Raw genomic sequence first — 13,748 nt, forward strand, 5'->3', positions numbered from 1 at the left:
CCACATATACAACCATAACAACTATGTCAGAGCTAGTTTTCTTTATGAATAGTGTATGATCTGCTGCTGACCTATTAAAGCCAAAACATGACATCATTTCAAACAGCTTCTGAAACCATGCACGAGGACTTTGTTTCAAGTCATAAATTGCCTTTTTCAATCTACACACCTTCTGACACTCCCCCTCAACCTCGAATCCTGGAGGTTGTTGCATGTAAACAGTCTCAGATAAGTCTCCATATAGAAATGCATTTTTCACATCTAATTGGTACAGACTCCACCCATGCTGAACAGCTACTGAGAGAACAAGACGAATGGTACCCATCCGTGCAACAGGAGAAAAAGTTTCAAAGAAATCAATACCATATGTCTGAGTATACCCTTTGGCTACTAATCTGGCCTTGTACCGTTCAATTGAACCATCAGATTTGTACTTTATCGTATATACCCATTTACATCCAACAATGTCAGCATCTGTTGGGGAATCAACTAGATCCCAAGTATGCTGAGATATTAAGGCATCCATTTCTTCTTGCATAGCCAGCTTCCAGCGAGTATCAAGCTCTGCCTGCTGATAGTTCAGAGGAATAATTTCAACAGATAAAGTTGAAATAAAAGATTTCATCTGATTGCCAATTCTGTCTTCGGAGACAAAATGAGATATGGGATATAAGGTACATTGTCTTGTCCCCTTTCGTAGAGCAATCGGCCTGTTATCATCATCATGAAGATCATTATTGTCAGTAGAACTTACCTCAGGGGAATAAGAAGATGGAGGCACTTGCGGAGGTGGATCTCTACGCACATATACCAATGGAGGATTATGAAATCTGGAAGAGGATGAAGTGTGGTTCTGGAATGAGGGCACGGATTCCAAGGGAAAAGGAGGTATAGGTAATGGACAAGACTCAGCTGGATCAACCTGCAGCGGGGAACCGGTATTAGAGTAATATGGAGTGGATTCCAAGAAAGATACATCCGCACTAATATACTCTCGGCGAGAAGTAGGATCATAACATCGATATCCCTTTTGATTTTTGGGATAACCTATAAATATGCATTTTGTAGCTTGAGCAGCTAATTTATCACAGTCAGGGCCAAGTTTGTGTACAAAACAAACACATCCAAACACTTTGGGCGAGAGGGAGAAGAGAGGGGTATTGGGTTTTAGGATATGAATTGGAATTTGATCACCCACAGAAGAGGAGGGCATGCGGTTGATCAGTTAGCAAGCAGTTGTAATTGCATCTCCCCAGTATGCTGCAGGAACATTTGATTGAATCATAATGGTCCTGGCAACATCAAGTAAGTGACGATATTTTCGCTCAGCCACCCCATTTTGTTGAGATGAATAAGCACAGGAAGTTTGGGGTTGGATGCCATTATCTTGGTAAAATTGTAACAGACCTTTTGATTTAAACTCGAGAGCATTGTCAGTGCGAACAATCTTGACAGTAGATTCAAACTGAGTTTTTATTTCAAGAATTAAAGATTTGATAATATTTGGAACATCAGATCGTTCCTTTATTAAAAACACCCATGATAACTTAGAGAAATCATCAACAATAACTAAATAGTATCGACACTGAGTCCTAGTAGGAATCTTACTAAGACCCCATACATCTGCATGAAGAAGTTCAAAGACTTTATTACTAGACTGACTCTGACTCGAAGGAAACGAACTTCGATGATGCTTGCCCAGCTGACATGCTTCACACTGAAATGATGCGGTGGAGGGAATCTGAGGAAAAACCGAACGAAGCTTTGACAATGAAGGATGGCCAAGACGACGATGCCACTGAATAGGACTAAATGAATGTTCCACTGCAGCATGAACAGTACCCATTGGATGATGTAAGTAGTAGATTTCATTTTCTTCATAGCCTCCACCAATCTTCTTCCCCGTCAGCAAATCCTGAAAATGACAACCCATTGGATCAAATATTACTCTACAGTGTTGTTCTTTTACAAGGCAACTAACAGAAAGTAAACTTTGAGGAAATTTTGGAGCATGAAGAGCATTTTTCAACTGTAATGAGGAGGATATAGAAATATTTCCCTGACCAACAACCGGGGAGGTACTCCCATCGGCTAATGAGACTCCAAGCTGAGCCTTAATATCCTTTAGATCTGAAAAAGCAAGGGAATTGCCACATAAATGTCTGGATGCACCAGAATCAATAATCCACTTACGGTCAGTCAGATGAAGAAGATTCCCGGTTGAATAGGCAACACCAGCAACAGGAGAGGTAGAACTCAAAGGACGAAGAGCTATCAGCTCATCATATTCAGCACGACTGAGAGTTATACTACTGTCACTTGCAGAGATATTTTCTTGTGCCTTTGTTACCTCGAGAGTAGTAGTATTAGCTTTAGGAGCATATGACTTTGATGAAGAGGAGGTTGGTGTTGGTCGGCCATGCTTATCCCAGCAACGATCTTCTAAATGTCCAGATTTTCCACAGAATGTACATTGAAGCTTTCCTCTGCCTCCCACACCTCGTCCACGACCTCGTCCTCTGATGTTCTGAAGATTTCCACGTCCATAACCAGATGAGACAACTAAGGCAGATGACTGAGTCACAGGCAGAGAATGTGGAAGAGATATAGCAAGTCTGCTTAGACGGTTATATGCCTCAGCAAGAGTAGGAACATCCAAACCAGTCAACATTTGGACTTTTGCAACAGAAAATTCTGAAGATAAACCTGTAAGAAACCTAGCAACCATAGTTTGTTCTTGATGATCTTTTTGTTTTGAACAACAGAGAGGTCTGTGAGCATTCAGTCTTTCAAAAGCAGCTTTTACTGAGGCATAGTACTGGGTCAAGGTTTGATCTCCCTGCTGTAAATTGTATATTTCATGTTCAACTTGGAGGATACGACTCACATTAGTCTCTTGTGAGTATGTATCTCGAAGATTATCCCACATCTGCTTGGCTGTATTATAATAAATTAAACCATCTGCAATATGGGGTTCGACACTATTCATAATCCATGACATAACTATGTCATTATCTTCATCCCAGGTAACATATTTTCCCACCTTTTTAGTGGGTTCATCTTCCAACAAGATATGTTTTCGACGATGTCCAGATACCGACATCATAAATGTTCTGGACCACCTGGCATAGTTAGTTTCATTTAGCCTTACAGACGAGCCATATGAAAATGGATTGGCAAATGCCTTATATTCTCCAATATGCTCCAATTTTGAATCACATTTCGAAGTTTCAGCCATACTTCTAGTTTAAAAAAAAACGGACAGTCTCCAAGCTAAAACAGGGAAACCCGTGTGTTACACTCACACACCAACTGATATTCCAAGCAGCAGTTGTTCACTTACAAACAACAAAAAATTCCACGACAGTAGTGAGCAGCAGCCCACAAACAGAAAAATAATTTAGCACGTCAGTGAATCACAACTAACATGACTTCTGCATATGCAGCAAAAAAAAAAAAAAATTTCATAACAGGGGCAGCTCCCCAGACATATACAGTTCGACAATGAGTCATGCATTTTTTTTTTCTCACGAGCAGCCCACTACGTGTTGGATGCTGCCAAAAAAAATAGCAGAAAGTCACGACCTGAAATCACAGCATGTCCACAGCAACGATATCTAGATTATACCAACAGCAATCAACCTCCCCACAGCAACAATATCCAGATAAACAAGACAGGGCCCCAACCATATATAGAATCACAGCAACGATATCCGGAGTAGATTGTACCAACAACAATCAAACTCCCACAGCAACGATATCCAGATAAACAAGACAGGGCCCCAACCATATATAGAATTACCGACAGCAATCACACTCCCAACAGCAACGATATCAATATCGCACACGACATGTTCAGTGTAAACTATACCAACAGCAATCAAACTCCCAACAGGTAGTCACGAGACTTACGGCAGGAGATACCACCGAGGCAGTAGGTATTCACGAAACAATGAAAACAAAGAGCTGTGAACCCACAGCAAGCATCCACGACTAGTAGCATGACCAGATCTGTCATCAGATCAAAAAAAAAAATATTCATCGCTGACCTGATTAGGTATTGATTTCTTTTTTTACTCATGGGATAGGAGTTTGATCACGATCAAGATGTAATCACGATCAAGATGGCCTTCACTATCGACCGAGCCTTGATCACACTCGATCACGTCGAGTTTTGATCACGCTCGATAAAAAAATATCCCACGTCACAGTCGATCACGATCCCACGATCGAGTTGAGCATCGATCACGTTCCCACGTCACAGTCGATCACGCTCCCACGATCGGTTGTGCTCTGATACCATGTAGAAGATAACCCGAGACCTAGAGAGAGAAGAGATAGAGGGAGAGAGAGAGAGAAAGAGAGAGAGAGAGACAGCTGCACAAACACTCAGAACTTCATATCGATATTAGGGTCTCTCTCTATGTTAAATAGAGAGAGGCTTAAGAAGCATAATTACAATAAAGCCCCAATTATAAAAACTAAAATACTAATGGCATCTTACTATAAAATAACTTTACTTAAAACCACCTATTTTCAACATTAACCACTAAATGAACAGACAACAATCAGGAAATAACAAAGACAGCAATCTTTTGAAACTAATGTAGCTCTTGGATGTAGTTATAAATCAATATTCTATTCCATGGCATGGATGCATCATTTATCATGTGTATCCCATATCAACACAATGTTACACTAGGACACACTACACTTTCATACTCAGTCAAACATATGTTGGACACAGGCAACACTGTTTCTTTAACTTCATTCATTTTTTTTTAATGATTATGATCCTTTATTTTGTTATTTGAATTTTTTTTCCTTTTTAACATTTATCGGGAGAAAGTGTAGCTACACAACATAGAGTCTTAATTTTAGATCTTAGAATTAGACAATACCGCAAAAGGGATAGACATAGGATAGATCCTAGAATTAAGTGGTGGGCACTGAAATGAGCTAAACAAGGAATGTTTGTAGAGCAAGTAGTTAAGGAAGTTGATTAGTGTCTCGAGGATGATTCGGAATCTATGTAGAGTAAGATAGTTGATGGCATGAGAAAGGTGGTTAAGGAGATATTGGGTGCGTCTAAAGGCGGTGCACCGCTAGGTAAGGATACATCATGGTGGAATGAGGATGTCAAATTAGCTATTAAGGTTAAAAGAGAGTGTTATAGAAATCTAAGAGTCGTGATAATGAGAATTTGGAGATGTATATGATAACAAAGAAGGAAGCTAAAAAAGTAGTTTGAAACGCGAGGGATAAGGTATATAAAGAGGTTTATGACAAGTTGGATACCAAAGAGGGCGAGAAGGATATTTATAGGCTTGCAAAGATGAGAGATAGGAAATCGAGGGATCTGGGTATAGTTAAATGTATCAAAGATAAAACGCAAAGGGTTTTAGTCAAAGATGAGGAGATTAAGGAGATATGAAAAGATTATTTTGATAAGCTATTTAATGGAAGTCATGCTCAGGATCTTGAAGACTTCTCCATTCCTTTTCATGAGATGAATCGTGACTTAATGCGCAAGATTCAAAAAAAAGAAATTGCAGAGGCTTTGAAGAAAATGAAATCAAGAAGGGCAGTTGGCCCAGATGGTATACCTATAGAGGCTTGGAAATGCTTGGGAGAGAAAGGTTTATAATGGTTGACAAATCTTTTTAACAAGATTTGGCGGACAAATAAGATGCCTAATGAGTGGAGGAAGAGTACTTCTGTGCCTCTAGATAAGAATAAGGGTGATATACAAGATTGCACAAACTATCGTGGTATAAAACTCATGAGTCATACTGTGAAACTTTGGGAGAGGTTGATTGAGTCTAGGTTGAGAAAGGTTGTCATGATATCGGAGAATCAATTTGGTTTTATGCCTAGAAGATCAACTATGTAAGCTATACATCTTCTTAGACAACTTATTGAGAGAAATAGAGAGAGGAACAAAGATTTGCATATAGTTTTTATTGATTTGGAGAAGGCATACGATAGAGTACCTAGGGACGTTCTCTGGTGGACAATGATGAAGAAAGGTGTTGCTCTCAAGTACATTAGTATAATTAAAGATATGTATGAAGGAGTAGTAACCAATGTCCGCACTTGTGGAGGGGTGACAACCAATTTTCCTATAACGGTTGGGTTACATCAAGGATCTGCCTTAAGCCCTTTCCTATTTGCTATAGTGATGGATGAGCTTACGAGATCAATTCAAGAAAATGTGTCGTGGTGTATGTTGTTTGCTGATGATGTTGTTTTGATTGATGAGTCTAGAGTTGGGGTTAATGTTAAGTTAGAATTATGGAGACGGACATTGGAAGCAAGAGGTTTTAAGTTGAGTAAGAGTAAGACAGAATATATGGAATGTCGGTTTAGTAAGCAACGAAATAGTGATGGGAGTGTAGTGAAGCTTGGTGAGCAAGAAATACGGGTGGATGATTGTTTCAAATATTTGGGATCTATCATTCAAAAGTATGGAGAATTTGATGGAGACGTAAATCATAGGATAAAGGTTGGGTGGATGAAATGGGAAAGTGCAACTGGAGTGTTGTGCGATCGTAGAATGTCATTGCGGTTGAAGAGAAAGTTTTATAGGACGACTATTAGGCCTGCTTTACTATATGGTACGGAATGTTGGGCTGCCAAGAGACATCATATTCAAAAAATGAGTGTAGTTGAGATGCGTATGATTAGATGGATGTGTGGTAATACAATAAAAGATAAGATTCGGAACGAGGAGATACGTAAGAAGGTAGGCGTTGCACCCATTGAAAATAAGATGACAGAGAATCGTTTACGGTGGTTTGGACATATTCGGCGAAGGCCTAATGATGCTCCAGTTAGAAGGATGGAGAAATGGGAAAATATATTAGTTAAAAGCAGTGTTTTAAAACTCGACGAGTCAACTCGTTGACTCGGCTCGGCTCAGCCCTCCAGCGAGTCAACCCAACAAGGCAAACTCGGTTTGCCAAAACTCGGGCTTGACTCGGGCTTGACTCGGCCTGACTCGGCTTGACTCGGCCTGACTCGGGCGAGTTCTTGGATGTTTGAAATTTGTTTTTTGAGTTTTAAATGGTAATGATATATATACATATATGCAGTCTATTGTTTACTGTCTGTACAATCTAGTTGAAAAATCATAGGTGCAAGTTGTATCTAAGCAATCTGACCTCATATATGTGTTCAACATGGTTTATTTGCTAGGAATCACACCTTTATCATATTTTTTATGTAAAAATATGTTTTTTTGAGTCATGAAATTTTGGCATATTGTAGGCCATTGATTTGTGAAGCCCTTGAGAAACTTGCTTACATGTTGACAAACTATTTGAAAAAAAAAATTTGTGTTCTAATAGATTGTATGTACAATTGACTGTGTAAAAACATACATTGAAAAACTTACTCTATTGGCAAAACCAGGAGATTTTTGTATGCATTTGCTTTTGTCAAATAAAAAATGGTCTATTTTGCAGTTTCAGACCTTGTTTACCTCAAAATTGGGATTGATATGAAAAATCAAATAAACTATTGAAATGGAGAACCAGGTCTTGAGTAAGGCTAAAAGAGTCTAGTACTTTCTGCAAGCTGATGAAATGGTTTGAGAGTCGGGACTTAAACTAGCAAAATTAATGAATTTTTGCTTGTCGTGACCAACTGTTCTACATCTAATAAACTTTTAATCTTTAAACTCCCAGATTTCTGTGGCACATGACAAATTGACTGTCAAAGTGCTTGTATAGATATCAAATTCAATTATTCAAGCAAACCTCTATAGCTCTTTGCAGTTGTTTTTATATTCTTACATACATTTGGAGACTATGTTTACTCAAAAACATGGTTTCAGACAAATTATATATTGTTTTTCTTTTAAAATCAAAAGTTAACAAAACCCGGTCTAAGTCACCGAGTTGACCCGCCGAGTCACGAGTCAATAAAGAACAAGTCGAGTTCCGAGTCACGGGTTTTAAAACCTTGGTTAAAAGAGGTCGGGGTAGGCCTAGGAAGACTTTGATGGAGATGATAGGAAAGGATATGAATGCTTTGAACCTCACTGAGGACATGGCATTGGATAGAAATGATTGGAGGAGAAGGATTCATGTGGAAGACCCAGAATGATTTTTTTTGGTTCATATCGCCGATCCCAATTGTTTTGGGATGAAGGCGTAGTTGTTGTTGTTGTTGTTGTTGTTGTTTAACATTTATCAATGTTTATATGGCTTTCTATTTTTAACTTGGGTTTATTAGTAATGTTTATTAGTTAAAGAATCTGCACTTAAGTTGATATCTTATGTTTTATTACTCTAGATTAAGACTTTTGAAACACACGCACATGTATCTATAATACACATGGCTGTGTCTTTGTGTCCTAGTTTTGCAGAACTCCCATGTTGTACCAAGTGTGCCTATGTTGTGTCCTATATCCTTCACAATGATTATGCAGCATAGACTTTGTTTATGTTTACTTTAAATCTTGATTTTATTTATGTTTACTTTTAAATCTTTAACTTGTTTGGATATTTTGTCTTCGTTTATATTCAACAAATTGTCTTAAACAGAAATAGAAACAACTCCTCTAGTTGAAAAAAAGTTGGGGTTATTTCCTTCTTTTTGTTTCTTTCATCAAGGCCCTACTCTTCTCCTCCCACCTCTTCTTCATGCTCCTTTTCCCTCAGAACACTTGGTCATGAGCAAACCTCACATCTCAAGGTGTTTCTCTACAGCCTCCTTTTGCCCAGAACCCTGAGATTCTGACCATGAAGATAAAGAATCCAGGCATTGCCAGAGCAGCAAATTCTTCAACACCAATATTGAAGATTGTTGCTTGCAAGAGTTTGTTGGATGAAACCATATCAAAGCAGACGGATTTCAAGGTCAACATTGAAGAGGTGCAGAAGATGCAATAGGACACCCTCAAATTGGAAACCGTCAATTGGATGAAGGCCTTCAAGCACTGTTTCAACGGATATCTCACCAGGGAGTGTTGTCTCTGCAACTTGATCTTCTTCGAGTCACCCTAGGCGTTTGGATCCCTCTTTGCTAACCAGCCTGCAGTGTCAATTGAGCTGCTGTTCAAGTTCCTCCATGACTTGCCAACCTCTGTGACATTGATATTCTCTGATACACCATGACAAATGGGTCAACTGAGCAGCTCACTAAGTTCCTCCAACAACATCAACACTCCCCAGCAGCTACCACCCTAGGCAGATGGCATCATCAAGTACCGAATCCCCCAGCTGATCCAAAACATCCAAGAGTTTATCTTTGCACCCCAGGCTTTCCCTCATTGAGAGAAGGATGCTTCTTGAAAAAAAATCAACATCCAGCCAACATTAAATTGTTTTTATAAATATTAATCAAAGTTGTTTCAAATAATAAATAGAAATGCATCCAAACTGGACATACAATAACAGGAAATCAATCAAGCTGTAGACTTCGCAGTTTAAGAGCATATATAAATGCAAAATTTTGTTGGAATACTTTTATTATTTTCTGCATAAAAATGCATTATAATATTGAATTCTTCATTAGTTTGACATATCAATGAACATTCATCTCAATTATGCAAACACAACATCATTATTCACCAAATACTTATGCAAAGAGACCGAATCATTAAAATCCTCACCCCTAACTCGGTTAGTTTCCTCAGCGAGTTTCCCTGAAAGCTCAAATGATGGCTTTTGCTGCATTTCAAAAAACTAACCGGTAAGGTGTATAATAAGATGATGTTCATATCATTAATCAATACAAGATGCCTTCAGCAAAAAACCTGAATTTATATTAAATTCACAATCTGACAGTACCGTTTTCTTGGCCTCTAAAGCCTCCTCAGCAGCCTTCATCTTAGCTACTGAATCATGATCACCATCCCTTCTAAAATAAGAAACATGTGTCAACATCAGAAAAAAATATAATAAGTGGATGCTTTGTTAATAGAGAATGTAGTGTCGGTGTATGGAATATTATCCACCTTATAGTGGGAACAAAAAGGGTATTTGTAACACCAACTTATTTCGACAATATGAAAAATACCAGATGTTTTTATATTGAAATTAATCAAAAATAAGGTAGATCAGGGCATTTTTGAAATTCGGGTAGTAGCATTAACAAGGATATCTGTAGTCCAAAAGGTTTTCTAGAGGTCAAAAGTAAATAAAGTTATTGTTGATATGATGATGGCAATGTTGCAATATTGTGATTGAAGTAATTTTCCATTAATTTTTCAGTAGTGACATTCTTTCCAGTTTTTTTTCTTTCATTACTATAAGTAACCACCGCGGTCTAAATGAGAAAGCTGCATGGTTGACACACCAAGGGGTCTCAGGTTCAAGGCCTATGAGGCTATCCCTACCTCAACTATCAGGAAAAGAAAACAACTGTAACCACAAGAGTTGGCTTCACATTTTTTCCCTTCCATCCAAGTTATGTAAAAGTTAAAGCAAATAACTATAGAAACAAATGCAAAACCGTAAATCCTTCTCAGAACCTACACAATTATTTGCAAGTAATTGCAATAATTCAAACAAAATCACAAAATGGGAAAGGGCAGTGCCTCACCTGGTTGGTGCCAAACCTTTAGCATTTGACACCTAAATGGAAAAAGCAAAAAGGACAATAATTAGGTCTTGCAATGTATACATAAAATTACTAATAGCAAGTAGAAAGCATTATAAAGGCATAACTTAAAAGTGGTTTCTCAACTTTGTGATTTGCTTTCAAATTTAAATTGGAATCAGGATTCTAAGTCAAAAATCTAAAAAAAGAACTTCACAAAAAAATGCCTCATATGAAGAGAAACTACTTCAGAAAAAAGGAAGAAAAGAGACACGAAAGAGTGTGATGGGCTGGATATCACCAGACACCTCATCACGTGCTTCAGCCTTTGCTGCATGCTTCCGCTCTTGACCACTTTCAACCCTCCTGGGTGATTGAGACCCATGCTTACTATGTCTGCGGTTGCGTTCCCCAGGGGAAGTTGAATATTGACGCCTAGATATAGATGAAGAGTTATTGTGCCTGTCATCAGCTGTCCTTTTCTCATATAGCATATCCTTATCTGAAACCCATCTTTTATGCCTCTCACTGTCTTTGTCTCTCCTACTATTTCTCTCTCGATTTGTTTCTGTAGTCCTCTCTGCATCTCGTTCTGCTTGAGCTCGCCTTAGACGCTTTGTACGTGGAGATGGAGATCGAGACAAAGAACTTGATCGCATCCTTTCTGCATCTCGTTCTGCTTGAGCCCGCCTTAGACGCTTTGTATGTGGAGATGGAGATCGAGATAAAGAACTCAACCTCATCCTTTCTGCATCTCCTTCTGCTTGAGCTTGAATTAAATGCTTTGCATGTGGAGATGGAGATCGAGATAAAGAACTTGACCTCAAAGGATGCTTCACATGCTTAGGGGACTGGGCTCCGCTAGATAATGCTTCCCGAGCAGGTGACCTTCCCCTGTGAGAAGATCTATTTCTGGTGGGTGACTTCATTCTTGGAGAGGATCCCCTGCGCCTATCAGGGGTTCTATCTTTTTTTGGTGAACTTCTCCTACGAGGAGATCTTGAACGTACTAATGATCGCCCCTTGGGTGGAGATTCCAACCAATCAGATGAATGTCTCCTCACAGGAGATCGAGGATGCACCAAAGGGCTCATCTAAACCACATAAAAAAAAGGGCCATGGTTAAACTTGCACAAGCAAAAGTGGACAACCTAAATAGGGGTGCCATAGGACAGGTAAATAAAAAACAAGATATTCAATTCATTAAGACATTTTATGGAAAAATGTTCAACCACCACCACTAAAATGTAAAACAATTGTACACGCCGAAATGCCACAGCTCACTTAAGAGGTGCATGAATGGGCATTCTTATCCAGAAGCTCCTCTCATAACCCGTCATCATCATTAGCCGGAGAGAAATTGAAAGAGGCAAGCTCATGAGCTTGGAAGTAGAAGAGATGCAGTAAATATTCTATGCTTACCTAGTCTTAGAATCAATCCTTTAATCAGATCACCCTGCATCAGAATTCATGGAAATACCTTGCTTTTTTCAGGCATTTGTACATATACTCTCACTAAAGAATCCATTTTCGACCAGGATAACTTGGGAAATTGCTTTGTACTCTACAGTGAAACTTCCCCACTTATCCTACTTTTTCTTCATATGTGGGCACATCATCACAAAAAAGCCAAAGTGGATATATTGGAAGAAAGAATGAAATCCTCACATCAATTCATATAAATACAGAAGTTCAGAAAATGGGTACATCACGAAAAAGCCAAAATGGGTGTTTGCAAAAGAGTGCAGCCCTGTCATTGCCTCATATAAACACAAACAATCACAAAGAAAAAATCTTGAGGACACCAACATGAAAATTACCAACATTACGAGAAGTTTATCGATCGACTAAAGTTTGAAGTAAAAAAAAATGAAGACAATAACCAAACATGGTAATATGAGTGAGCAGCTTGATGTAAGCAAATGCAAATGTCACAAAGAATGCCAACTTTCTCAAGTGGGAACCGAATGCGTGGCAGGAAATTCAAAGAGTAACTCACTGAAGGCATTCATGCAATTTTCAAACAAGACATGCTCTACAATATCACAAACGCAACCACGTGATTATCTCTTCCCCAAAACCCTAAACCCTAGCTCGATGCGGCGATGTCAAAATTGAATGCACGAGCCGATCACCCAACTCTCGTAGTTCTTTTGACGGCCTCGGCTGTATTAAGAATGCAAATCCGTCGGGTCAGGGGGCGGAACGGCCGGACAAAAAAGGGCCAGCCGGAGGCCCTTCTCCGCTCTGCGATAGCTGACCAAAAAAGAGCCAGCTTGAGGCCCTTTTCCGGCCAGAAGCAGAGAGAGAGAGAGAGAGAGAGAGAGAGATTACCGGAGACGGTGCCGGCCGGCCGGTGCCGGAGGAGATAGGGCACGCAAGGGAAGAGGGTGAAGGGGTTGTGGGTATCGAGAGGGAGGAGAAGGGTCCCGAAAAGCACCTCAAACTGGTTTTTGATAACAGGGTTGAAACCCAAGTTTAAGACCAATTACCCTGAAAACAGGGTTTTGAAGGAACAGCCAAACCCGGTTTTTTTACCCTGAAGAAAACGGGCTTTGACGACGAAACTGGGGGGGGTCTAACCCGGTTTCGAAACGGGCACCTAATCTGGTCTTGTTGTCCGCTTCAGAAAAATATTTTTTTTAATTATATTGTTTTTTAAATGTTAGTTATCTAATAAGGTCTGAATTTTCTAAATTATAAAATATTATTTACACATCGAAAAATAGTTAATCCAAAAGCTGATTCCTAGGTTTTTTAACCATGGAAATCACGTTCAGTTAGATTTGCCCAATATTATTTGAAAGTGAAAATGAATGTACAAACTTTTTATAAAAAGACCCCCTCTCTTCTTTTATATATATATATATAGATATATATAGATAGATAGATGTGTGTGTGTATTAGAATATGAGAACTAGAGTGTGAACTGTTTTTTTTTTTTTACAAATCTGGCATTGTAGATGCGATCAGTGTGTTCCATTTGCTAGAAATGGACGGCTTTCCGGTTATAAGATCACTAGAAGATGCTGGGAAAGATTTTGTCCACATTTATTTGGTCAGCCCCTAGTTGCGTTAGTACTCGATACATCCTAGTGTATCGTGTAACAAGCCTACCAATACCAGATACTAGTACGAAACTCGCCTTTAAAATCACAAACCAAAATATCAAATGTTTAAGAAACTGGCCTCAATTATTT

At 38.9% G+C, this 13,748-nt stretch overlaps 1 protein-coding gene across 1 annotated transcript in view; it reads right to left on the minus strand.

Moving 5' to 3' along the window:
- Nucleotides 1-13,005, minus strand: part of LOC149840490 (uncharacterized) — a 47,156-nt gene extending 34,151 nt beyond the window's left edge. Inside the window, exons 1-5 of the mRNA XM_090003180.1 lie at nucleotides 12,883-13,005; nucleotides 10,857-11,642; nucleotides 10,552-10,583; nucleotides 9,798-9,867; nucleotides 9,620-9,677 (exon numbers count right to left, since the gene is read on the minus strand). Coding sequence (XP_089859306.1) covers nucleotides 9,620-9,677; nucleotides 9,798-9,867; nucleotides 10,552-10,583; nucleotides 10,857-11,642 — 946 coding nt within the window. The 5' untranslated portion in view covers nucleotides 12,883-13,005. The remainder of the gene's footprint in view (nucleotides 1-9,619; nucleotides 9,678-9,797; nucleotides 9,868-10,551; nucleotides 10,584-10,856; nucleotides 11,643-12,882) is intronic.
- Between the last annotated feature and the right edge of the window lie 743 nt (nucleotides 13,006-13,748).

Source organism: Nuphar pumila, chromosome 4, assembly GCF_984573655.1.
Source record: "Nuphar pumila chromosome 4, dmNupPumi1.hap1.1, whole genome shotgun sequence".
Taxonomy (NCBI): domain Eukaryota; kingdom Viridiplantae; phylum Streptophyta; class Magnoliopsida; order Nymphaeales; family Nymphaeaceae; genus Nuphar; species Nuphar pumila.